This window comes from Eumetopias jubatus, unplaced genomic scaffold, assembly GCF_037043125.1.
Source record: "Eumetopias jubatus isolate StellerSeaLion01/CBP00866 unplaced genomic scaffold, mEumJub1_p1.0 scaffold_4, whole genome shotgun sequence".
Taxonomy (NCBI): domain Eukaryota; kingdom Metazoa; phylum Chordata; class Mammalia; order Carnivora; family Otariidae; genus Eumetopias; species Eumetopias jubatus.
The window spans coordinates 184,556,925-184,582,823 of record NW_028274810.1 but is presented as its reverse complement, the minus strand read 5'-3'; the positions used below and the strand labels follow the sequence as shown (position 1 = coordinate 184,582,823).

The window sequence follows — 25,899 nt, the reverse complement described above, 5'->3', positions numbered from 1 at the left end:
AGGTATCAATATCAAAGAAAAACATATATTTTTTAAAGATTTTTATTTTATTTGAGAGAGAGAGAGAGAGAACAGAGCTGGGGAGGGGCAAAGGGAGAGGGAGAAGCAGATTACCTGCTGAGCAGGGAGCCTGAAGCGGGGCTCAATCCCAGGACCTTGAGATTATGACCTGAGCCAAAGGCAGATGCTTAAACGACTGAGCCACCCAGGTGGTCCAGAAAAATATATTTTTTAAAAGTAAGAGTATTATGCTTTAAAAGTTAAATTCTATGAGCTACAATAGCTGAAAACATTAGCAAAAGCTGGGAATAAATTAGGGGAAAGCAGATGGTTAGACGAGGTACTTCTATGATCACAGGATGCCAAAAATTAGTTTTCAAATTTTCACAGGAACAGTATAGGACTTGTCTACTGAATTTTTTTCAGTTTGGGTTCAAGAAACCCTGGATGGGTCAGCCCTGGAAAGCAAACAAAAACATAGGAACAAACAAAAAAGGATCAAGAAATGCTTCTTCTATTTAAAAAAAAAAAAAATAGAAAAAAACAAAAAAGTACCATTAGCTCCTTCATCAAGCAACTACACTTCCAGAAAAATTACTTATCCTTGTATCACACAACTCCATTTGCCAAATCCAATGCAGATGGAGGATAACATCAGCATCAGATTTTTTTTAATACAATCAAATGCAAAACCATTCATTGTAGCTGCCTGATTGTAGTAGAGATATTACACACACACCCCTTCCTCCAAGAGATTTGAGAGTAAAGAAAGAGAGAAAATAGATTATCTAGATAAGAAAACAGGAAGTCCTGGTTTATTCAATCAGAGAAAGTTATAAAATCTGGAGATTTTAAAGGAATGATGAGTTCATAAAATTAAAAACAAAAAAATGACTAACACACCTGACATCAAAATTTAAAAATTTCTGTGTAACAATCTTTATAACACTATCAACAAAGAGACAGCATCTGTATTATTTACAATAGACAAAGGATTATCCAGATTATATATATGAAATAAATTCTTACAGAAACATTAGGATAAAAAATTGGCAAATGAAAATTCAGAGCAAATAGATGGCAAATACTGATATAAGGGAAACTGCTCTTCTCATTAATTACTGGGAGTGTGGACTGATTTTTCCTTTATGGATGGTATATTATAACATTACTAATTAATATTTAAAACGCACAAACACTCTATAGAGTATAGCAATTCCATTACTGAGGATTGTCCCTAAAGAAATACTAGAACATGCACATAATGACAGACATGTACTGGGATAGTAAAAACAATGTTTGTAACAAGAAAAACTGGAAGCAATCTAAATGACCATCAAAAGGAGTCTGGTTAAATAAATTATGTTTGATTCATTCTATTGAGGGTTAAAAAAGAATGATATTGGAGAAACAACAAAAAAATCAGAAATTCAGATCTGTCTCAAGTGATGGTAAACTATAATTTAACGGTAATGCAGACCAAGCTTCCTGTGGCATTAGTTACTAGAGATGTAAGAAAGCAATGAAGGAGAAGGGCCAGGATTCTAGCAGGAGGAGGAAACCTAGGGAGGCCAGGTAAGCAACAGGAATGCTTTGCCCTGGAGACAAGTGCTGATTACTGAAGAGGAGCCCAAAGCTAAGAATTAAAAAAATCAATCCTTCTGACATTCTCAAGGAGCTATGAAATAAAAAATTGGAGATCAGTGCCAGCCAAAGGAAGTGAAGATGGAAAACACTTTGTATTATTAGTACCCCGAAAAACTTTATCCTATGGAATAAGAGTCTACAAAAGCAGACTGGCCATCACAAGGACTGAAAGACCAACTTCCTATCACCTAAATCCCTGAGGTTGGATTAAGATGATATAAGATTGTGATAACCCCTACCACATGCAAACAAATTCTCTCTAGAAGTGTTATCTTAAGCTTCATATTTCCTGTTTTTATTTTTTTAAGATTTATTTACTTGTCAGAGAGAGAGAGGGAGAGCACGAACAGGGGGAACAGCAGGCAGAGGGAGAAGCAGGCTCCCCGCTGAGCAAGGAGCCTGATGTAGGACTCTCAACCTGAGCAGAAGGCAGATGTTTAACCAACTAAGCCAGCCAGGCATCCCCTGGGTTTTTCTTATTAAAAATAATTAGGCACATGAAAAGGCAAAACCACATGAATTTAAACCATAGGAAACAACAGAAAATATCCACAGACACACAGGCACAAGTAATGGAGTTACTAGATATAGACTTTTAAATTACAATATGGTTAATGTAATCAAAGAGATGATGAATGGGTCTGAGTATCTTGGTAGACAATTTGAAACTATATAAACAAAAGAACCAAACTGAAACTGTGGAGCTAAAAAATAAACAAAAATTATAAAATCAGTAAGTGGGTTTAATAACAGCCATTCACAGCTAGAAAAAATTAATCTGGGTCAATACAAAATACTTGGAATTAAGCACAGATAGATATAATGATGGGAAATACAGGAAACAAGGGTAAATGGAAAGAATGAGATGAAAGGTCTAATACACGTGTAACTGGAATCAATGAATGAGAAGGGAAACAGTAAGGTAAAGGCAAAATTTGAAGAGAAACTGATTGGGAATTTTCCCAAAAGATATGCCATTAAGCCACAGCTTCCAGTAGTACTACAAGCCCAATGCAGGAGAAATAGAAAGAAAGCCACATCTTGTCATATTATAGTAAAACTGTTAAAAAACAAACCAAAGGCAATGTGTTAAAAGTAAATCACTGACAGCCTCAATTCTATATCCAGAGAAAACATCCTTCAGAAACAAACATGATTTAAAGAGATTTTTAAATGACAAAGACTAAATTTGCCACTAAAGGATACTATAGGATACTTTTTTTTTAAAAGATTTTATTTATTTATTTGAGAGACAGACAGAGATAGTGAGAGGGAGAGCATGAGCAGGGAGGAGAGGGAGAAGCAGGCTCCCCACCGAGCTGGGAGCCCAATGTGGGACTTGATCCCAGGACCCTGGGATCATGACCTGAGCCGAAGGCAGACACCTAACGACTGAGCCACCCAGGCGCCCTACTATAGGATATTCTTTTTTTTTTTTTTTTAAAGATTTTTTTATTTATTTATTTGAGAGAGAGAGAGAATGAGAGATAGGAAGCATGAGAGGGAAGAGGGTCAGAGGGAGAAGCAGACTCCCTGCTGAGCAGGGAGCCCGATGTGGGACTCGATCCCGGGACTCCAGGACCATGACCTGAGCTGAAGGCAGTCGCTTAACCAACTGAGCCACCCAGGCGCCCTACTATAGGATATTCTAATGAATATCAAACTTACAAGGATGCATGTGTTACTTAAAAGGAAAAAAACTAAAATGGAAGATAGAATAATAAATAATTTTTAATGATATATATTTTCTTCTTTTTAAGAGAGAGCAAGTGGCCAGGGGTGGCGGGGGCAGAGGGAGGAGAGAATTTTAAGCAGGCTCCATGTCCAGCATGGAGCCCCACATGGGCCTCAATCTCACAATCCTGAGATCATGACCTGAAACAAAATCAAGGGTCAGAGGTTTAACTGACTGAGCCACCCAAGTGTCCCCCAAGTTTTTAAACTTTAATTTTAAATGATAAAAATAATCCGAAGGGGAAGAGCAGAAAGGGACATAATTGGAAGAAAAATTATAAATAGCTGACTTAAAAACAAATAGTAATTATATTAAATAAATGGATTAAATATTCTAATCAAAAAATTTCTCAACTTACTTTGAGGCTATTATAAACTCGGTGCCCAAACTTGACAAATACATACCAAATGAATAATACATACACACAATATAGTTCAGTTTGCCAAAATGTTACACTCAATTCAGAAATACATAAAAAAGACAATATATTATGACCATGTTGAGTTTATTTCAAGAATCTAAGGATGGTTCAAGATTAGAAGTAGACTATAACTTTCTTAATCTGATAAAGGGTTTCTATTAACACAAAGAGAAAAAACTAACTACTAGAAACATTATAATTGTGAAATACCACTTTCTATAGATCAGGAATTAAACAAGCACACCCACTATCACATTCTACTCAGCATTGGTACTAGGGGATTCTAAATCAGTCAAAAGCACAAGATAAAGGGGTTCAGTTCACAATAAGGTGGCAGGATCCAAAATAAGGAGAAAAAAGAAGAGAGTCTGGGAATTACAGATGAATTCCATTAGGAAACTATAAAAATGTAATAAATATTTTAAAATTTATTTTAAAAGAATAAAGCAAGGATATACACGTTTTATCTACCTACAACACGCTGTATATAATGCTATGCAAGTAAAATAAAACATTTATACCCATTTGTATGTTCTACAGTTGGAGGAAAAATACTGGCAGAGGAACATTAAACTAGAAAAGTGTGTGTTAGAATCAAGATTATGCAAATCAACTCTTTTTGCTGTTTTGCCAGAATGGATGGAGGACAAAGTCATTAGTGTGGCAGAAAATGTCTAGGCTAACCACTCTTTGCAATTCCATCACTTTGTTTTGGTTATAAGTCTGAGAACAGAGTTCTTGGAACACTGCATTAAATTAGCCTAAAAACCTAAGTATCAGTAATCTCTAAGATTTTATATTTTCCTCCTGTCCTTTACAAATCTCATGTATTCTTCTTTAGTTTTCTAGGGGGGGGGGAGCAGGAAGTACTCAGATGTTTAGTACAATCACTGCTTTATCATGTTCTTTCCACATGTTTTTTCCCCAGCTGTTGACAGCATTTTCATAGTTATCTTTCAGCCACTACCTTAAGTGGCCTCAGCTCACTTTATCAAACCTGAACATTAAGAACGTTGTCTTCTTCCTTATTACACGGAAACAATACTATTCATTAACACTAATCAAGGATGAGGTAAAAATGATGGTGTATAACAAGTTGATATTACACATAAAATACTGGTACAGAGAAACTACGAATTGCTTTTCCGGAGAGGAGTCTGAAATGAGTACCTGAGCGAGTTCCTTCTGTTCATTCACCAGTCGGCTGCAGCTAGCGATCATCTGGTCCAGGGCATAGAGCCGGTCTTCAAGTCCTTTAATGGCTTTCATGTTCTGATTATCAAGTTTGGCAATAGTTTGACGGCATTCTGCTATAAATGGTCGAATAATCCTTGGATCAAGCTAAATGACAACAGAACATATGAATAAAGTTTTCAGCAAATAGTTTAAAATATATTTCTCACTATTTTGACACACAGCTTCAGAGGAAAAAAATTGAAAAATATAGAAAAGTAAAAGCATGGGGAATCTAAGTTATACTTTCACAAAATTGAGAGCAGGATAATTATGTTAATAAAAAATTACTGATTGTATTAGAATAATTAGGAATATAGTGCCAGGAATTATAACCTTCCAATCAATTTAATCAATCCTTAGTATCACACAGAAAATGTTATTTTCAAGGTCTTACAAAGTAGAGTTAAAACACATTCTTTGTTCATTGTCTTAAAACTCTAATTTCCCTCAAAACATAGCAATATCTTCAAAGTGACTTCCCTCCTAGAGGTATCTTTACTATCAGTCTCTATCTCCTAAAGGAATTTGATCAACCCCATCCTTTTTTTACTCTTCAATCTCTCCTGTTTCCTGGCTTTATTTCTACAAATTTTCTGGAATTCATGAAACCTAATTTCTCTCAACACTGTTCCCCTTCCCTTGAAAGAATACACTGTGTTTTTATGTGTAGTCTCCATTAAAACCATTCTGCCAAAGATCACCAATGACTTCCTTTTACTTGAGGCTCTTATACACTGAAAACAATCTTTGACAAACTCTAGAAGCTTTGGGGTATTACCTCACTGGTTCCTCCACAGTACCCTTCCCTGGCTCTTTTTCCTGTCTAATCCATAAATACAGATAATCCAGAAGGACTTTGCACTTAGCCCATTTTTATTATTTCTTATATGATTTCAGCATTAAGCATACATTTCTATGGAGCTCCCAACCCTTTTGTAATCCCTGACCCTTCTCACAGATTTTCAGCTTGTGTTTCTGACCACCCTCTAATATCTCCATGTGAGTATCAACCACGTTATCTTCTATTATTATTAACTCATTATAGTTGTCTTCTGTTGAAATCCCTAAATGGCTTCCTTTTGCCTACAATGACATCCAAAAAACATAGCATAATAAAGGCTTCAGTGATTGGATACCACTAAATCTTTCCAAGGCCTATCCTCTTTTCAAACTGAATTACCAGTTATATCCAGACAAGCCCTGTGTTTCTCTAGCTCTGATCTTTCTTCATACTGATCATCCTGCCTAGCTGTTTGAAAGCCCATCTTTCCCTCTACATAAGGATCCTAGTCAAATACTGCCTCCTTCATGATGCCCTCCCTGATCTCTACAATCAAAGGACCATAAAATATTTAATGTAGTGTTTGGTACACAGAGAACATACAAAGGCAGTTAAAACTGAACTATTTTATTGTTATTATCAATAATCCAGTGTAATTAATAAAAAGCTGCGTTTGCAACACTACAAAAAAGTTAACAGAGCCACTACTTATATATAGGCAGCAGTTGCCCAACATAAATGAAAACCTTATGTACGTTAACATTTTCTCACTTTTCTTAATTTCACTGTAACTGAGTCCAATCTGCACACATTTCTGATCCAAAGTATTGTACAAACCAAAGATTAGCTATAAATTAAGGTAATAAAGGGCTAAAAAAGATTAAAATAGATTCATTTTAGCTTGTGCAAAATTACAATTACACATGGACTTCACATAGCAATGATTTAAAGAAGAAAAAACAAACCCCAAACCAGGGCTCCTGATTATGATAGTTCTGTATTTCATAATTCATTGATAGTATAATACAATTACGCTGACAAGATGGAAGAGTGTTTTGTAAATTACTTGAGTAGCAGTTACATAACTTGATTTCCTAAAATCTTACTCTACTTAATATTTTATTTCATTTGTCCACAGGTAATAAAAATTAAAATTTCTAAATGGAGTCTCTGGAGAAATTTTTTAAATTTTATTTATTTGTCAGAAAGAGAGCAAGCATGCATGCGCACAAGCAGGGAGGAGCAGCAGGCAGAGGGAAAAGCAGGTTCCCTGCTGAGCAAGGAGCCCGATGTGGGGACTCGATCCCAAGACCCTGGGATCACGACCAGAGCCGAAGGCAGATGCTCAACCGACAAAGCCACTCAGGAGTCCCTCTGGAGGAATTTTTAAAAATATGTATTTTAAGCCACAGAATTCTATTAATAATTATTTAGGAAATTTTCAATAATTGAACACAGTGCTACACTAATATTTTACTCTTGGACTTTTCCATTGATACCTAGAAAGATTAATATTTTTGTCTTAGCAGAAACTAAAAATTTTCTTACCCTCTTCATTCTTCCCATCCCACCTCTAAATCCACGCCCACTGCACAGAGCAAACAATATTTCAATAACAACACAAAAATCCTGAATGAAATACTACAACAAGATTCAATAAATTATGCTGGTATTAATCGGAACAGATTAGAAATGAGTTAAATGTGTATATTTCCAATTATTAATCATCAGATATACAAATGTTTGCCTTTTACAGTATAACCTGAACTAGAATATCCAAGATTCATTCTAATACGAACACACTACAACCTAAGAAAATATGTGAGTACACAAAAATGCAGCAACAATTCTAAATTTTACTTGGTATACGAGGGAGAAAACTAAACAGGTCATGAAAATGCCATCTATTAATCCATCCAAGTATTATAAAACAGAGGATTCAAATGATGTAGGGATGACACGAGTAATAAATGAATGGAGGTGCCAGGATTTGAGCCCTTATGATGCCCAATCTTAGGCAAGTTCCATAATGCCTATGTCTTGACTAGTTTCTTGAAAAAGATCTTTGATTTAGGCAGTTGGAAATATACGTTACAAATACTGTTGAAACTGGGATTAGTATGTAAAAATGATGCCTTTAAACAGAATTTGCTTTTATAAGAAGAACATCAAACCTTGGCATATTTTAAAATTCACTGGCAAACAGCACTACTGCTATCAGATAATCAAGTAGGTTAGTTGTTATGGGTAATTATATAATAAATGTGAGATTAGAGAAGTCCTATACTCAGTTTAATCTATCTTTAGAAATGCCATTAGTGGCAAAGAATAAACTACCAAGAGGAGTAAAATATTAATCTAATAAAAAACTATGACAAGTGCTATTTATTACACATTATATCCCATGAATACAATATTCCACACTGTAAAATAAAGGCAGAAATACATAAACAAATATATAAAATTCTTCAAAATGTGTTTTCATTGCTTTTGAACAAAAATTTTTTAATCTAATGGGCATGCACAACTGAAATGAATGCTTTATTATATATAGACAGTATTTTAAGCTATGCTAACTCATTTTATAACAAGTGACTATAACCAAATAAAAATTTCTATTTTGCTTGCACAATATAATGGCCATGTAATCTATCACAAAGACTTCAGATACTCTTGGTATGTACTATGAAAGTAAATATTAACTTATCAATAATGTGACACCCTAATACTACAGCTAACTTTTGTTTTCTGTAGATATAAATTCTTATGAATTTTCATTAAGCCAGAAAAGGATCATTGTTTCTTCTTCTCTCGTCATGTAAAGTGAATAAAAATGATATGACTGTGCTAGATTTCATTTAAACATACAAATGCAAAGCCAATTTTGAGTCCTTTTAAAAGGGGATTCTCCTCAGTCTATAACCCCTATTCTGACTCATGCAGAATTATATATATACTTCAATCACCCTAATTACAATCATGAACTTGACTTTCCAAAATCATGAATTAGAATTTTTAGGCCACTAAAAAATGTCAACATTTTAAACAGGAATACTAGTTCATTCCTTTTAGGCAGTAATCTTTGCATAATATATTACATACTTCCATGCCCTGGCAAATGTCTTAATTGAAGCTTTCTTTGATGACAAATAATAAATGGCCAAAAAGAAATGCCTCCTTTAAAGGATGTCATCAAGGAAGTGGAAATTTAAAGAATTAAGAAGAAACCCAGAATTTATTTAAGTTTTCCATTTGGAAAAGGTATGTGCTATTTTCCATGCAATCCAGACAATGCACTATCTTTCTCAATACTCAAAGAACAAGTCTCTTTTCCAATTGAGTGCCCTTTTAAAAAAGGTTAACTATCGTGACAATTATCCTTAGACCACAGCAGCCTTCAAAATACTATTTTGTTTTTACTGTATAACTGAAACATGTGCCCATCAACTTCCTTTCTGAATTCAAAGATTTTCTATCAGCTTACGGATCATTTATACTTTAAAGATTTATTTATTTTAGAGAGAGAACGTGCATGAGTTGGGGAAAGGGGAGAGGGAGAGAGAGAATACCAAGCAGATTCTCCGCTGAGCATGAAGTCCGGCATAGGGCTCAATCCCAGGACCCTGAGACTGTGACCTGAGCCAAAATCAAGAGTTGGTCGCTTAACTGACTGAGCCACTCAGGCGCCCATGGATCCTATTTTAAGAGATATTTATTTCCAAGGTCTAAAAGTTTTTGGAAGTATATTTGGAGAAGAACTTAATCCAAAATACAAGCTCACTATAATTACAAAATACAACCAAGACCACAACGTCAAAATTTTGAATTTGAAAATATCTCAGGCAGATATAGTGTTTAAAACTTCTTTTGTAAGTCAGAAAGAAGTTCCCTCTAGAGGGATGGTGATTAGAAAGATGCACACAGGACTTTCAGGGAGATGAAAATGTTCAGAATCTTCTTTTGGGTGGTGGTTACTCTGTGACCTAACCACTCAAGAACCTGTATATTTCACTGAATGTAAATCATTCTCACCAAAAAAATTTAACTGAAAAAAATTTTTATCTTTAATATTTTCCAAAAGACCTTGAAAGTTCTATAGCATTTATAAATGTTAACATCTGATCCATTATTAACTTAGAAATATGGTAGGCTAGAGGTGGCCAAATATTATCATTTACCTATTTTCTGAGAGTGCTCCATACTTACAGCACAAGAATGAAAACATTAAGACCGCTCAAGTTTTACCTAGCAGATGAAAGAGCCTAACTGCAGGAACAAATAAAGGATAGGAGATATTAAAACATCTAAGTAATATTACAAGGTCAGAGAAAAATATATTTCAAAGTGCTACCACCAAAATCTACAGCATTTGAGTAGACACTTCAACGCTCTGCACTGCAGAAATTTTATGTATATGACCTTTAATAGTCCTCACAAATTTACTAACAATTCATAAATTAGGTTACAAGTGAAAAGATTTGATTTGTCCAAGGTTGAAACCTTGGTTATGAAGTCTCACATCAAGGCTCAATATCTCCACTATAATGTATTACCATTCTCCCATTATATAAAACATTTAGTATAAATAATATAATTTTGAGTAGTTGAAATGACCCAAGAAATATCAAACATGACTTACTCTGCTCATGGAATCAAAGCATTTCCTGACCAACGATTCCACATCATTAGGTCTATCTTGAACATTTATCCAGTCTAACAAAGAAACATTAAAAAAAGGCAGATCACCGTCTTTAGCATCTACTGAAGTTTCATCCTGCTGGACAGTACTTTGGCAAGATTCCCTAATTTCTTTTCCATTTTCAGCATCTGTGGTATCTGGGGCTATATGTTCCACTGACTTGTGAAATGAGGTTAATAAGGATTGGTTAGTTGTTCTAGGCATATCAGGAGAGAGCACCAGTTCAGTGGAGGTTTTCATTTCAGCCTTTTCTGAGCCTTCATGTTCAGGTAAAGAATCCAGTCTTCCCAAACATTCCCTGTAACTATGTCTGGTTAGGCACTCCAACAGTGGAATCTTGGCCATTACTGAAACCGCAGTTCCTAAACTTAAAATACAAAAGAGCTGTCAGTAAAATTATGGAACCACTCTAGTTAGAGAAATAGCATTTAATTGTTATACACACAATTATTACGACCTCTCTATTATGTTATGCATATACAATCTATGTTCTTTAAAAGAAACCTAGTTAGAGAAGGGTATCATTAACACATTGAAATACCACTCTCAAGTAAAGGGAGCCAGGTTATACTAAACAACTGTACATGTGGTTTTCATCAAACCTTGATATAAAAAATCGAATAAAAAAAAGATTTTCCATAGCAGTCCCTTAAAGTATGACTTTAAGTCAATCAAGTATTTTTTGATAAGTTGAAAGCACAGGATAAAATTAATAATCCCAATAAAGATTAAGGTAACTCTTACATTCATTACACCCTATAGACAGGTAGATGTATGTGGTCAAAAGGCATGGGGAAGATGAACTATTGATGATTTGATTTCTGTAGAACATCTGTGAAATGACTCAGGCTCCTACGAGAAATTAACATATCTAGAAGAACTTCCCAAACAACAGTAACTTGAAAAGGTTGTTGTATAACAACTTTTTCTAGTCTTAAGTAATCACTCCCTTCCTTCCCAAGATCAGTCCCACTGGCAAGGCCAAAATCTTCTAATTCACACCACGAAACAGAAAAATGTGAATTAATGAGGTTCATTTTAATTAAAAAGAAAGATGTTACTTCCCTCCAATTCAATTCAAAGTAACAAAAAACGCAAAAACTAAAAAATGAATGTAAAAATTGAAAGCATAAAGCATACACAGAGACAACAAAGGGCTATATTCATGCTGAATTATTGCTATATTTTTACGTTCATTATAGCCCTTTTCAAAAACAACCAATGGCTATCAGATGTGCTTACATGTAAAGAACCAGAAAACCATCTAAATGGCTTCTTTCAATCTCAGCAAGCCTACATCATCTGGCAATATTTAAAAAGGAAAATAAAAATTTCTTTGATTGCTGAATGTTTGAAAACTTTTTCATTTCTGTTAGATGTGTTATGTTTATATTTTGCCTTTGCTTTAACATAAAATTGGCAGCAGGGCAAGAAGGAGACAAATTCTTGGGTTTGTAAATGATTTAAAAGTATTTTGAGCGCTTTGCATAAAGAAAACAAAGTAAGAAAAAGAAATGTGGGTGATCCATAAAATAGGTGAATAAAATTGACCACAATTTTAAAATTTTAGAGCCTATAAAAGTCATCATAAAAGTCTCAAAAAATGAACAATTATAATAAACATTAGAAATCACATTTACTGAAACAACTGATAAACTGCAAAGGTATTTTAAACAAACATCTTATTATCCATTTTAATGGCAAACATACTGAGTAAGTTTTAACTTGATGTCTTCTATGGATTGCAGATAATTTGAATAAATACTTTCAAACTTGAAAAGTAGCTTTTGGTAAGAATTTGAACAGTCCTCCAGATTGGCCATGATTGCAGCCCAGCCTTGGTGTTGAAGATGTTCATCATGGACCAGACCTTCACAGAAAGAGCAAAGTTTCTTGGCAACTTCATACATTTCCTGAAAACAAAGAAACAGCAAAAGAAGGTAATGTTTGTGTGCATGTTTGCATATGTATATTTACCTGTATGCATGAATGTTTAAAATGTTTGCATTTTAAACAAAGCACTGACAAGGGAATGTTTTAGTCTATCTTAGTGTTTGTTGTTGTGATACTGAGAAAGAAGAAAAACTCTTAACTCATTGCTGCTGAAGTGTGTACTGGTGGAGCACCTACAGAGGGCAATTCAGCAATAACTGTCAAAAGTAAAATGGCATCTATTGTTTGGCAGAATGATTCATCTTGTAGAAATAAACGTTTAAACAAATAAACAAAAAATACTAAAAGGTTCTTTATTTCAACTATAGAACGAAATGGAACCCATCTTGCTGTCTATCAAGAAATTATGTGCATCTATACAATGGAATTTATCTAGCATTAAATATATATATATTCATAAATATATAAGATCAATACACAGTAAACTTAAAAGGTAGGCTGGATTCATAAAGTGAATTTTCTGTGTTTACCACTGAAAAATCAGTTATAGGTAACCTACAGATCTAATGTAAGACTTAAAAAAAAAAAGGTAGGTGGAGGGGGGATTCTGGAAGATAGCATAGCAGATATACACTAGCAGCTCCACAATGGCTGTTCCCTTCATATCTTTGAGATAAGTATATGTTTCTTAAATAAGATCCAAGAGCAAGACTATTGATAAACTGGACATTAAACTAAAAATCAAGTACAAAAAGATGAGCAACTAAATAAAGAATAATTAAGAAACTAGAATAACTTCACAAAAAGGATATGCAAAGTCTCATAAATGAATGGAAACCTGTTCATCCTTATTAACAAATATAAATAAAATTACAATGGCCTACCAATACACACCCATCAGAATGACTAAAATTAAAAGCACCAAGAAAACCAAGTATCGGTGAGTTTGCTGAGCAAGTAGAACAATCATACACTGATGATGGGAATATAAACGGATACAACCACTTCAAACAGCACATGTAAAGTTAAAAAGAGGTATACCCAAGAGAATGCAAAAGGTGCAAAGATATTCACAGCAGCTTTAGTCACAATAGTTTTTTTTTTTTAAAGATTTTTATTTTATTTATTTGAGAGAGAGAGAGAGAGCACAAGAGGGGGTACGGTCAGAGGAAAAAGCAGACTCCCTGCCGAGCAAGGAGCCTGATGCAAGACTCGATCCTGGGACTTGAGGATCATGACCTGAGCCGAAGGCAGTCGTTTAACCAACTGAGCCACCCAGGTGCCCTAGTCACAATAGTTTTTAACTGGAAGGAATATCTATCAATCGTTAAATGAACTGTAGCATGTTCATACAATGGAATACTATGCAGCAATGAATACAAAGCATTAATTCATGCAATTACATGAATGAATCTCAGGAACAGAACGTTAAATAAAAGAGGCCAGACACACACACACACACACAATGATTCCATCTATTTAAAGTTCTAAAAGAGGCAAAGAAATTCATGGTTTTGAAGTCAGGATACTGGACGATTTTATGGAAGAGGGATAATGGTACCAACTGGGAGTAAGCATGAAGTAAGGCTTCTGGGGTGATACCATATTTTAAAATTTCACTTTGTGAAAATGTGCCAGAGATTAATATCCAATGATTTGTACATTTTCTAATATGTACATATCTCACTAAACAAAAATCTATTATTAATTTCACTAATGAAGGTATCTGAATCCAAGGTCACACAATTGGGGTGACCAAATTTAAACTCTGCCGATGTGACTCTAGAAGACCACACTCCTGCCACTGTTATAGGGCCTCTAATTCCTTATAAAATGCACTGTCTGACATATTCACTGTTTTGGTTACTATAGCTTCTGAGTACTTTTTAAAATCTGAGGAAGATGTATTATTCCCTCCACCTTCCATTCTTCTTTCTCTTAACTTTCTTAACTATTCCTGGACACTGATCCTTCCCTGTAAACTTAAAGTCCATTTTATCTAAAACCAAACTAAACAAACAAAAAAATCAAAGTTTCCCTTCACTCTCCAAAGCAAAAATGCCTTTTTTCCCCCACACCAAAGCTTTTCATGGCAACTTTAAATGAAATTCATTAAGCTCATGAATATATTAAGATTATGACTGTGAATATTAAGAATGATATTAAGAATGTCTTTTATTTCAGAGATAAAATTTAGTGATCCATCAGTTGCATAAAACATCCAGTGCACATTACTTCAAATGCCCTCTTTAATGCCATTCGCCCAATTATCCCTCCCCCCAAACTCCCCTCCAGTAACCCTCAGTTTGATTCCCAGAGTTAAGAGTCTCTTACGGTTTGTCTCCCTCCCTGATTATGTACTGTTTTATTTTTCCCTCCCTTCCTCTACGCTCCTGTTTTGTTTCTTAAATTCCACATATGAGTGAAATAATATTTCTTTCTCTGACTTATTTCACTTAGCATAAATACTGTCTAGTTCCATCCATGTCATTACAAATGGCAAGATTTCATTCTTTTTGATAGCCAGGCAATATTCCATTGTATATATAGGCCACATCTTCTTTATCCATTCACCTGTTGATGGACACTTGGGTTCTTTCCATAATTTGACTATTGTTGATAATGTTGCTATAAACATCGGGTGCGTGTGCCCCTTTGAATCACTATATTTGTATCCTTTGGATTAATACCTAGTGGTGCAATTGCTGGGTTGTAGGGTAGCTCTATTTTTAACTTTTTGAGGAACCTCCAAACTGTTTTCCAGAGTTTAAAAATATGTCTTTTCATTGGCTTATAACTTATATATATATATTTTAAAGATTTTATCTATTTGACAGAAAGCGAGAGAGCACAAGGAGGGAGAGTGGCAGAGGGAGAGGGAGAAACAGGTTCCCTGCTTAGCTGGATACATGGCTTGATCCCAGGACCCTGGGATCATGACCTGAGCTGAAGGCAGATGCTTAACTGACTGAGCTACCCAGACAGACCTATAATTTATGTTCTTGAACAGAATTTTATTTTTTGTTACTACTTAGATTGTAATACGTTTTCCATTTCCATTCCAAAACAGGGCCCATACCAAGAAATGTGAATGTTTATACATTTATCACATATCCAGCCACCTTACCAAAAGTCTTTCTGACAGATTTTTATTAAATTCTCTTGATATTTCAAATATACAACCATATCTCATCTAAAATGGATGTTTTCCCACTTCTTCTCCATTAATTTTACCACTTACTTCATTTTCAATTTCTTATTTTGGTATATTTCTCAGAAGTTCCAAAAGAATACTGAATAGACTGATTCTGATTTACGCAAAAATGGCTCTAACATTTTGTTGATTTGAAAGCTGATTATCTTCCATATTTGGTCAATTCTAAATTTTATTTTGTTTCCTTCTAGAGCTATCTTGCTTATTAAGAATAGCTGCTAAATCTTAACATATGCTTCTGGACAATATTGATATGACTTTATGTTTTCTTCTATAAAGTATTAACGATTGAGATAATTATATTAATTCATTTCCAAATATTGAACCACCCTTGCATTCCCATAATATATCCTCTTTGCTATTAATATATTACTCTTTTGATACTCTTCTGGTTTTATCTGTAAGAAAAAATGAGTATATTCTGTATTTTCATGATATAAAATATTAAACATAGCCCATAAGGGCTTTCTGATTATGAGACATATTAAAATCTTCCATTTTTAAATTATGATAAATACACATGAAACTTACTGTTTTAACCCATTTTTTAAGTGTATGATTCAGAAGCATTAAGTTTTTCACATTGCCATGCAACCATTACCCCATCCTTCTCCAGAACTTTTTCATCATCCCCAAGTGAAACTATATCTAATACATAATTAACTCAACCTTCCCCTCACCCCTCAACCTTGGGTAACTATTCTATTTTCTGTCTCTATGAATCTGACTCTTTTAGGTACCTTATATATATATAATTGACATTGCACAATATTTGTCCTTTTATGTTTGGCTTATTTCACTTAGCATATTTATCCTCAAGGTTCATCCATATTGTAGTTATCATAATTTTCTTCCTGACAAGGTTAAATAATATCCCATTGCATGTATACACCACATTCTGTTGATCTATTCATCTACCAATGGACATTTGGGTTGCTTCTACCATTTGACTACAGGAAATAATTCTGGTATGAATACTGGTGTACATCATTATGTTTTATTAAGTTCTCCTACAATTATTATCATTTAGCCCATGTTGATAGGAAAATACAGATCTGACTTCTCTTTCTCACAAATTAAATCTTTTATTATAAATTTCACTTTGTTCTGTTTAATGCTTTTAACATCCACTTTGTCAAGTATGAATACTGCCATTTAAATTTTTTGTACGTATTGGAAAGAAACTTTGTTCTCCTCAAGGACCTAAATATGGGTATGGAAGAAAGAATCACATTTTTAAGAGTTATTTAAGTCTTTTGTTTCTGTCTACTCTAACATAGGTAACTTTACTGATTATAGCAATGTTCAGAAGTCATTAACTGCATACCATCATTTAGGAAAGAAGTTGAACAAATCATGCTTAAAACTGCTTTTCCACTCTAAGATCTTATAACTCTTTGCAAATGCAGAATGACTAACAACTTATGAGTCTGAAGATTTAAAAACCAGACATATTAACCAGTAAAATGTTTCCTCCAAAACTTTTATTTTTGTTTTTTTCATGCTTCCTCTGTAATTCAGACCACTTTGCTAGCTATTTATTTGAGTATAGTTGACACATGTTACGTTAGTTTCAGGTGTACAACATTGTGATCCAACAACTCTATACTTACGCTATGCGCACCACAAGTGTAGCTAACCATCTGTCACCATACAATGCTATTACAGTATCACTGACTATATTCTTTATGCTGTACCTTTTATTCCCATTTACTCATTCCATAACTGGAAGACTGTATCTCCCACTCTCCTTCACCCATCCCCCAACTTCCGGCCCCTCTGGCAACCACCCGTGAGTTCTCTGTGCTATTTAGATTTGAAAGCTTTTAGGAACCATCAATTTGTTAGAACATTCACTGATGCCTAAAATAGGCTAATACTTCATGAAAATATTACCAAGTATATGAATAAGACATCATTTTGTTAAATAACCAATTTTTTTTTTAAATACTTTATTTATTTGACAGAGAGAGACATAGTGAGAGCAGGAACACAAGCAGGGGGAGTGGGAGAGGGAGAAGCAGGCTTCCCGTGGAGCAGGGAGCCCAATGTGGGACTCAATCCCAGGACCCTGGGATCATGACCTGAGCCGAAGGCAGATGCTTAACGACTGAGCTACCCACGCGACCCAACCAATTTTTAATTTTAAATTGTACTAGATGTAAATAAGTATAATAATCTCAAAAAACAATTATTTTTATCTTACCACTGCAAGTTGTGTCCTTGAAGCAACAGTGTGAAAAACTGCAGGCATCATAAGAGACTCTTCAACTTTTATTTCCATGTCATTTTCTGTTGAAAAAGTAGTTTTTGGAATAGCAGGTGGACGATCACATAAGATCATTTCTTTGTTAAAAAGAAAAATTGGATTTGTGTCCTACAGAAATAAAAAAGCAAAAGAAACTGAAGTAAAATGTTATAAATATTGAACATGCACACTGCCCTCAATACATGAAGCAGATAAACCTTACTTCTGAAGTTGAGTTCCCAATTCCCTATGTGATGTGAAATTGGAGCATGTTTGTATGAAAGGGCTTATGGACACATACCGTCCCAGCACTGTAGGTGCACACTCTTCGATCTGCAGCCATGCATTCTCCACCATTGACCACCAGCACCTGATGCTGAATAGCAATCTTGTATTTGCTATGAATGGCATGCTTGAGGTCTGCCACACTTTAAAAGGGGTGGGGTGGAGCAAAAAATTAGTTCCACATAACTTCCCAATGACAAACTTTTTTATTATCAAAGTAGCACTGTGTAAAAATATCTGATAGATATTAATTTCACTCTAAAAAATTTTCCCCAAAACAACAGTATAAAATATAAACTTCTTGTTTTTGGAATCAGATTCCACAATCAACTGGCTGATCTTAGGTGAACAAATAACCCATTTGGCACACCTACAAGTGAGTCTATAAAATATAGGCAGTAGACATATTTATTTCTGTGCTCTTTATATAATATAGCAAAAGAATATGCTCAAATTAGCATCAGGTCTGTTAAAATCCTCAGAACACAGATGTCTGTTAAAATCCTCACATCACATTACACAAACTACATTAAGTATAAACCATAAAATTGCTTCCTTTCCCTATCTTTCAGAAAATCATTCCTTCACAGGTAAAATTGTATTTTATAAAAACGAGAACTTTAAAAAAAGAATACAATTTCAAATTCCATTTTTAAAACTAAGATTATTAATTCCACAAATTATTTGTAATATTTTCAGTGTCAGATTTATTCTGTATTGCCCTCAAGTCTTTGCTCTTAGGTCCACTACCAAGATACAAGCAGGTATAGTTGTTACTATTTCATTCCTTGTTGTCTGGCCTCAAAATATGTCCTCCCTCGCCCTGACACTTATCCCCAAATTTCACAGATATAAGGGCATTCATTAGTCAAATACTGGAATCCCCTGCAAAGCTGGAGAATTAATCAGATATTATGAGTCTTACAAACTTGGTTAAAAATATTAAACTGATTGTATTCTTTTATCAACAAACAAAACAAATACTACTGACTTTATTCATACAAGGGACTAAAAACAAATCACCGAAATACATAGGACTGATACATGTTACTTTATATATAGCTAGCAATAATTTTCTTAGCAATGTCCTAGGAAACTGAGAAATCAGCTATGAAAACTTCTTCTATTTGATAGTTTTAATTTGAAATCAGTTTGTTTACAGGTAGGTTTGTTTGATGTGAATAATATATTCACATAAACAGAACAAAGCACAACTTTATGAACTTAACTTTAGCGTTTTAGTGAAAGATGACAACTATATACGTAATATGCTAAAAGATTTAAGGTATTGCTACTATTACTTTCTTATTTAACAAAGGAATAGTTTTCTCCAAATCAAAAAGTTTAATTTTTGCCTACACAACATGCAAAAGTGATGAGACTGAATGAAATACAACTTACGTTTGCACTGTAAGTTCAGTGTCAAATGTCAGGGTAGTTCCAGTGTTAACCAGAAATACATATAACTTCATGATGATTTCTCTGGATTCTGTAAGCTTATACCTCACACTCTGACCTGATTACTAAAAGAAACAGACAAGAAAAATGATCAGTTATATAAACACAACTACGAATACCCTCACATAAGACATGTTATTTATGTAGTACAACTACGCCAACAGCAAAAACATAGTTTTTGGTGTCTAAGATGGCTAACTGGACAATTTGGTAAATTTGTTGCTTAAAAAATAAACAGTAATGAGACTAGTGAAAAGCATAACTATTCTTCACTAAAAAAATTTGTTTAAGGAAGAGGCCAGCAATTAGAACAAAAATTATGTGTATACTTCACACTGTCCTCATGTACCCTTCTACATTAAGAATTAAAATTAAATACAGGGGAGGGGGTGGGAGGATGGGTTACCCTGGTGATGGGTATTAAGGAGGGCACGTTCTGCATGGAGCACTGGATGTTATACACAAACAATCATGGAACACTATATCCAAAACTAATGATGTAATGTATGGTGATTAACATAACAATAAAAAATTTAAAAAAAAAGAATTAAAATTAAAAATTTCATCAAAGATCTTCCTAACTCAAAAAGTTCTTCCCTGACTGCTTCCTTAGAGGAATAAAATATTGTCTGGAGGTAAAACTTACTAATAGCAAATAAGAGTGGCCGCTACTTGCAAATTAGGGGAAATGAGTTCATTCCAATTCCTTCCACCAGCTGTCTCTTAATCTAAATTCCACCTCCACACTGAGTCAGAAATGCTCCATAAGAAACTGTGACCCTACCAATTATATCATCTTGTTGAACAGTACAAAGTGCACAGGTCTAGAAATCAGAATATTTGAAACAACTGCCATTAACTAGCTGACCAAGTCAAAAACCTCATATATAAAATAAACTTCTTCAGGGAACCTGGATGGTTCAGTCACTTGAGTGTCCGACTCATCGTTTGGGCTGGGGTAATGATCTGAGGGTAGTGAAATCAAGGCCTGTGATGGGCTCCACCCTCATCAGGGAGTCTGCCTGAGATTCTCTCTCTCCCCCTCTCTCCCTCTGCCCCCTCCCCACCCCTCTCGTGCGCATGCTCCCTCTCCCTCTCTCTCAAATAAATAAATCTTAAAAAAATAAAATAACATAAACTTCCTCATCTACAAGGGACAGATTTCAAATCTAGCATTTTATTTGTTACAATTATAGAGGTAAAAATCCCCCAAATTAATGAAAGATGATAAATTAAGATACTAGAATATATCTTTCCTTATGCTCTTTCCAATGAGTTTTAGAGTAAAATTATCAGGGAAGAAAGAAAAAATAAATAAGATCTTAAAAGTAATGTTTCCAAAATCAGTTTTTTAAATACATTAGATAAAAACTTGTGAATTTAGAACTGTGACTTACCGTCAGGCACTGTGAAAAGGACTACCGCTTTTCTTAAAAAGCAGATTAAAACTGGCTTATGTTTGCTTTGCTTGATATTGGCAACTGAATGGCATTACTGGTTAAACTCAGTGAACTGGAAAAGAAAAATTTCTGGATTATCACAGAGAGAAATAATTCAGTATGTGACAACGTATGGTTATTGTCCTTTCTTTGAAAATTCCCTTCTGAAAGAGTGATTTCTACTCAATCTCTCTTCCTACATGCACATTCACTGAAACCACAAAAGTATAACTTTGATCCATACCACTCCATTAAAAGACACAAAAGTTTCTAAAAAAAACTCCAAAACTGCCAAATTCTACAGCCATTTCTTAGATCTTAAAATATAATGGTATAAAAAGAACCTGGCTGTGGAGTCTGACTGCCTCTTGCTTTAATCCTGGCCCCATTACTCGTATATGATCTTGGGCAACTTACTTAATGGTCTTGATTTCTTGTTTTGTAAAATGAATAAAAATGATACCTGTAGCAGGCAACCTCTAAAATAGCCCCTCCACCTCTGGGTATCCATACTCCAGTGAAATCCCCACCCCTACTGGGTATGGGCAGGGCCCGTGATCTTTTTCTAACCAGTGAAATATGGTGAGGTTAATGAAATGTCACATGATTGCTACTCAAGATTAGAACTTCCACCATGCCAGCTGACTGCCCTCCTTGCCAGCTTTGATGAAGTAACAAGCTGCCATGGAGAGGCCCATGTGGCAAGAAATTGAAGTCAGCCTCAGCAAGAAGCTGAGAGTCTCAGTCTGACAAGCTGCAAGGAAATGACAACCATCACTGCTCTTGGAAGCAGATTACTACTTGGTTGAGCCTCAGACAAGACGCCAGTCCCGGCAAACACCTTCACTGCAATCTTCTGAGACCTTGATGCAGATGACCCAGCCAACCTACGCCCAGAAAATGTAAACTAAAACATTTCTTACTCGGCAAAAGATAATTAATACAGTACCCCACATTGCAGAGATATTATGAGAATTAAGGGAGAAAAAGTATGAAAAAAATTTTAATGTACTAGCCTCATGCTCTGCAATAAGAATTCAATAAACAACCCTAGCACCCTTTCTTGGGTTCTTTTTCCTCTGCCAACTCTCCAGTGTTTGGGTGGGACCTCACCACCAGGCCCAAATTCAAGAGTACACTTTATCTTACAAGTTAAAAGGAGTTCTTTGGTTTTCTGAAGGATTAGGTAGCTAAAAGTATGGTGACTAAAATGGAAGAAATATTGGTAGTGGAGATGATTCATTAATTCATTCATTCATCCAAATAGAACACTTATTGAGCTTATGTGTCAGAACTGTATTTTGTGAACAATATAGACATGATCTTTGCTCTGATGGAGATCACAGTCTTGAAGTAGAAAAAGAAATTAAACAAAAAGGAAACAAAGATGATATAAGTTGTAATAAATGCAATGTAAGAGGAGTGGGGTAGCAAGAAGAACCTACTTTAGATTTGGGTGATCAAAATAGGCCTCTATGTGGGTTACATTTAAATGGGGTCACACAAATGAGAATAAGCCTGTTCTGTAAAGGTGGGGTAAAGCAGTACAAGAAGATACAACATTTGTGAGCCTAAATATAAAGCCTTATAAATAATCACAACTTTATTCTAAGTTTCTACTTTTCTTTCCTCCTAAATATTATTTACCTTTTCTGTTTTGGTTTAACTTCACACTTAGAAAAAAGTTACAAAAATAGTACAAAAACCCCCTTGCACCCTTTACCTACTGTTACCAACTATGTACACTGTGCTCCATTTGCTTTATCATTTGGGCCACTTAAGGCTCCATGCCTGCTCTTTTCTCTTTCTCTCTCTCTATACATCTACACCACACACACAAATACATTTTTCCTTAACTATTTGAGAGTAATCTGCAGACAGACTGTCTCATTATCCATAAATATTCCAGAATGTGAGTATCCTAACAGAAAGGATTTTTCTCATACATGACAAAAGTACATTTATCTAATCATGAAATTTAACATAGATCCATATTATCATCTAATCCACAATCTGTACTCAAATTATTGCCCTTTACAGTTTTCCCCCCTCAATCTAGGATCCAATTCAGGATAATATATTGTGTTTAAGTTGTAATATCTATTTAATTTCCTTCAATCTAAAACTTCATCAATCTTTTTCTTTTCATGATCTAGGTACAATACTGTTCTCAATCCATCAGAGGCTTCAGAAATTATTATAAAGATGGACTCAGTGTTCCATAATACTTACAGTAAATGAGGGAAACTCTGATAAATGTAGCAGCTACTATGTGCCTTTAAACAAACAGCAATCTCTTCACCTGGCATTCACCCTAAGAAACAGCTCAACCTAAAAATCACAATCATTAACAATGCTTACAAAAACAGCTGCACGAACAAAGCTTATTTGAAAATTGGTCTGCATGTATAATTCATGAATAATGTAAAACAATCTCAAGGACAGTTTTGACTGCTGTGGCTCTAGAACCTAGGTTATAGTTTGACTCCACTATATAGGCACACACACACTTGATACTATCTGTCATTTAGCTCCTTTCTTTTTTTTTTACTTAGCTCATTTCTAACAGTTCCCAAGTGATGTTAATGACAGCATCATTTAGAGAAGCACCTCCTGACCTACCCTGACGTAACATCCCACGTTTTCATCCATTATCTATTGTGTGAAACCACTGCATTGGCAACTTTAACCAGAAGTCTTCTTCTGAATCTTTACTCTCTGTGTCCTCATTTATTGTCATATACCACCCAGGGCCTATGCTAGAATAGTGTTAAGAGAAAAATCTAACTAGTAAAATGAGTCATCATTGCCCCATGGGTCTCACTAGCCCTGGTGCTCAATGTCAGCCTAATGGTAATCCTAAAATTTGTATGGAACCACAAGAGACCCCGAATAGCTAAAGTAACTTTGAAAAAGAACAAAACTGGAGGTATCATAATCCCAGATTTCAAGATATACTACAAAGCTGTAGTAATCAAAATAGTATGGTACCGGCACAAAAACAGACACACAGATCAGGAGAACAGAATAGAGAGTTCATAAATAAACCCATGATTATATGATCAATTAATCTTCAATGAAAGAGGCAAGAATATGCAATGGGAAAAAGTCTCTTCAACAAATGCTGTTGGGAAAACTGGACAGCTCCAAAGAAATGAATGAAACTGGACCACTTTCTTACATCATACACAAATAAACTCAGATGGATTAAGACATAAATGTGAAACACGGAACCCTAAAAATCCTAGAAGAGAGCACAGGCAGCAATTTCTCTGACATCGGCTGAAGCAACTTTTTTTCAGGGTATGTCTCCTGAGACAAGGCAAACAAAAGCAAAAATAAACTATTGGGACTACATCAAAATAAACTTCTGCACAGGGAAGGAAGCAATCAACAAAACTAAAAGACAACCTACTGAACGGGAGAAGATATATGCAAATGATAGATCTGATTAAGCGATTACTGTCCAAAATACAGAAAGAACACAAACAATAAGTGTTGGCAAAGATGTAGAGAAAAAGGAATTCCTATGCACAGTTGGTGGGAATGCAAACTAGTGAAGCCACTACGGAAAATAGCATGGAGGTTCCTCAAAAAATTAAAAATAAAAACTACCATATGATCCAGTAATTCCACTACTGGGTACTTACCAAAAGAATATGAAAATACGATAATTCAGAAAGATATATGCACCCCTGTTTATTGCAGCATTCTTTACAATAGCCAAGATATGGAAGCAACCCAAGTGTCCATCGACAGATGAAGGGATAAAGAAGATGTGGGGTACACACACACACACACACACACACGGACTATTACTCAGCCATAAAAAAGAATGAAATCTTACCATTTGCAACAACATGGATAGATCTAGAGAGTATAAAGCTAAAGGAAATAAGTCAGTCAGAGAAAGACAAATAACATATGATCTCACTCATATGTGGACTGTAAGAAACAAAACAAGTAAACAAAGAAAGAGACAAACCAAAAAACAGACTCCTAATTACAGAGAACAAACTGATGGTTACCAGAGGGGAGGTGCATGGGGAGATGGGTGAAATAGCTGAAGGGGATTAAAGAGTATACTTATGATGAGCATGAGTAATGTGTTGAATTGCTGAGTATTATATACCTGAAATAAGTAACACTATGTTAAGTATACTGAAATTGAAATTGAAAAACAAAACCAGAAGCATAAAGTAAAAAATAAAATGGAATAGCAAAAACAAAACAAAACAAAACAAAAACACACAAAGAAACACAGGCTAATGGCTTCCATGGCCACAAAACGCTCATATTTATTTCACCTGTCCCAGGTATATGACACATAAAATAACCATCAGTAACACTGAGTGATTCATTAAATGTCAGTCATTATGTTCAGTACTATTATATGCAATAGTTCCTTTATTTTTCATAACATGTAAGATAACCATATTATTACTGTTTCTTCTTAGAGTTTAGGGAAAAGATTCAGAGGTTACTCAACTTGCCTAAAGGTAAGTTTGAACCCATCTCAGTTTACAACATTTATTCAATAAAAATTTCACCTGAGAATCTAGTATGCCCTAGGCATTTTTTTTTTTAGTTTCGGACATAAAAGAACAAATAATATGATAAAATTCCCTATTCTCATGAAGCGTACGTCTTACTGGGCAACCTATACACAAACTCCATGATTATCTACTTCCAAAAAGAATAGCTATAAAAATGCAATTATTTGTAATTAAAAGTAATTCCCAAATACATGCTTGTACTTTTCTATGTTCTATTCTTTAAAGATATGGATATTGTTGACTTAACAATAACCATTGATTGTTAACATGAAGTAAAAGCCATACCA

At 34.6% G+C, this 25,899-nt stretch overlaps 1 protein-coding gene across 6 annotated transcripts in view; it reads right to left on the bottom strand.

The window, feature by feature from the left end:
- The window catches only part of RB1CC1 (RB1 inducible coiled-coil 1), a 91,350-nt gene that overhangs the window by 45,728 nt on the left and 19,723 nt on the right, over nt 1-25,899 (bottom strand). For all 6 annotated transcript variants that reach the window (XM_028118968.2, XM_028118967.2, XM_028118966.2 and 3 more), the window contains 7 exons: nt 21,015-21,129; nt 19,561-19,682; nt 18,176-18,302; nt 17,833-18,003; nt 12,230-12,432; nt 10,460-10,886; nt 4,974-5,144 (listed from right to left, as the gene is read on the bottom strand). In XM_028118968.2, coding sequence (XP_027974769.1) covers nt 4,974-5,144; nt 10,460-10,886; nt 12,230-12,432; nt 17,833-18,003; nt 18,176-18,302; nt 19,561-19,631 — 1,170 coding nt within the window. In that variant the 5' untranslated portion in view covers nt 19,632-19,682; nt 21,015-21,129. The remainder of the gene's footprint in view (nt 1-4,973; nt 5,145-10,459; nt 10,887-12,229; nt 12,433-17,832; nt 18,004-18,175; nt 18,303-19,560; nt 19,683-21,014; nt 21,130-25,899) is intronic.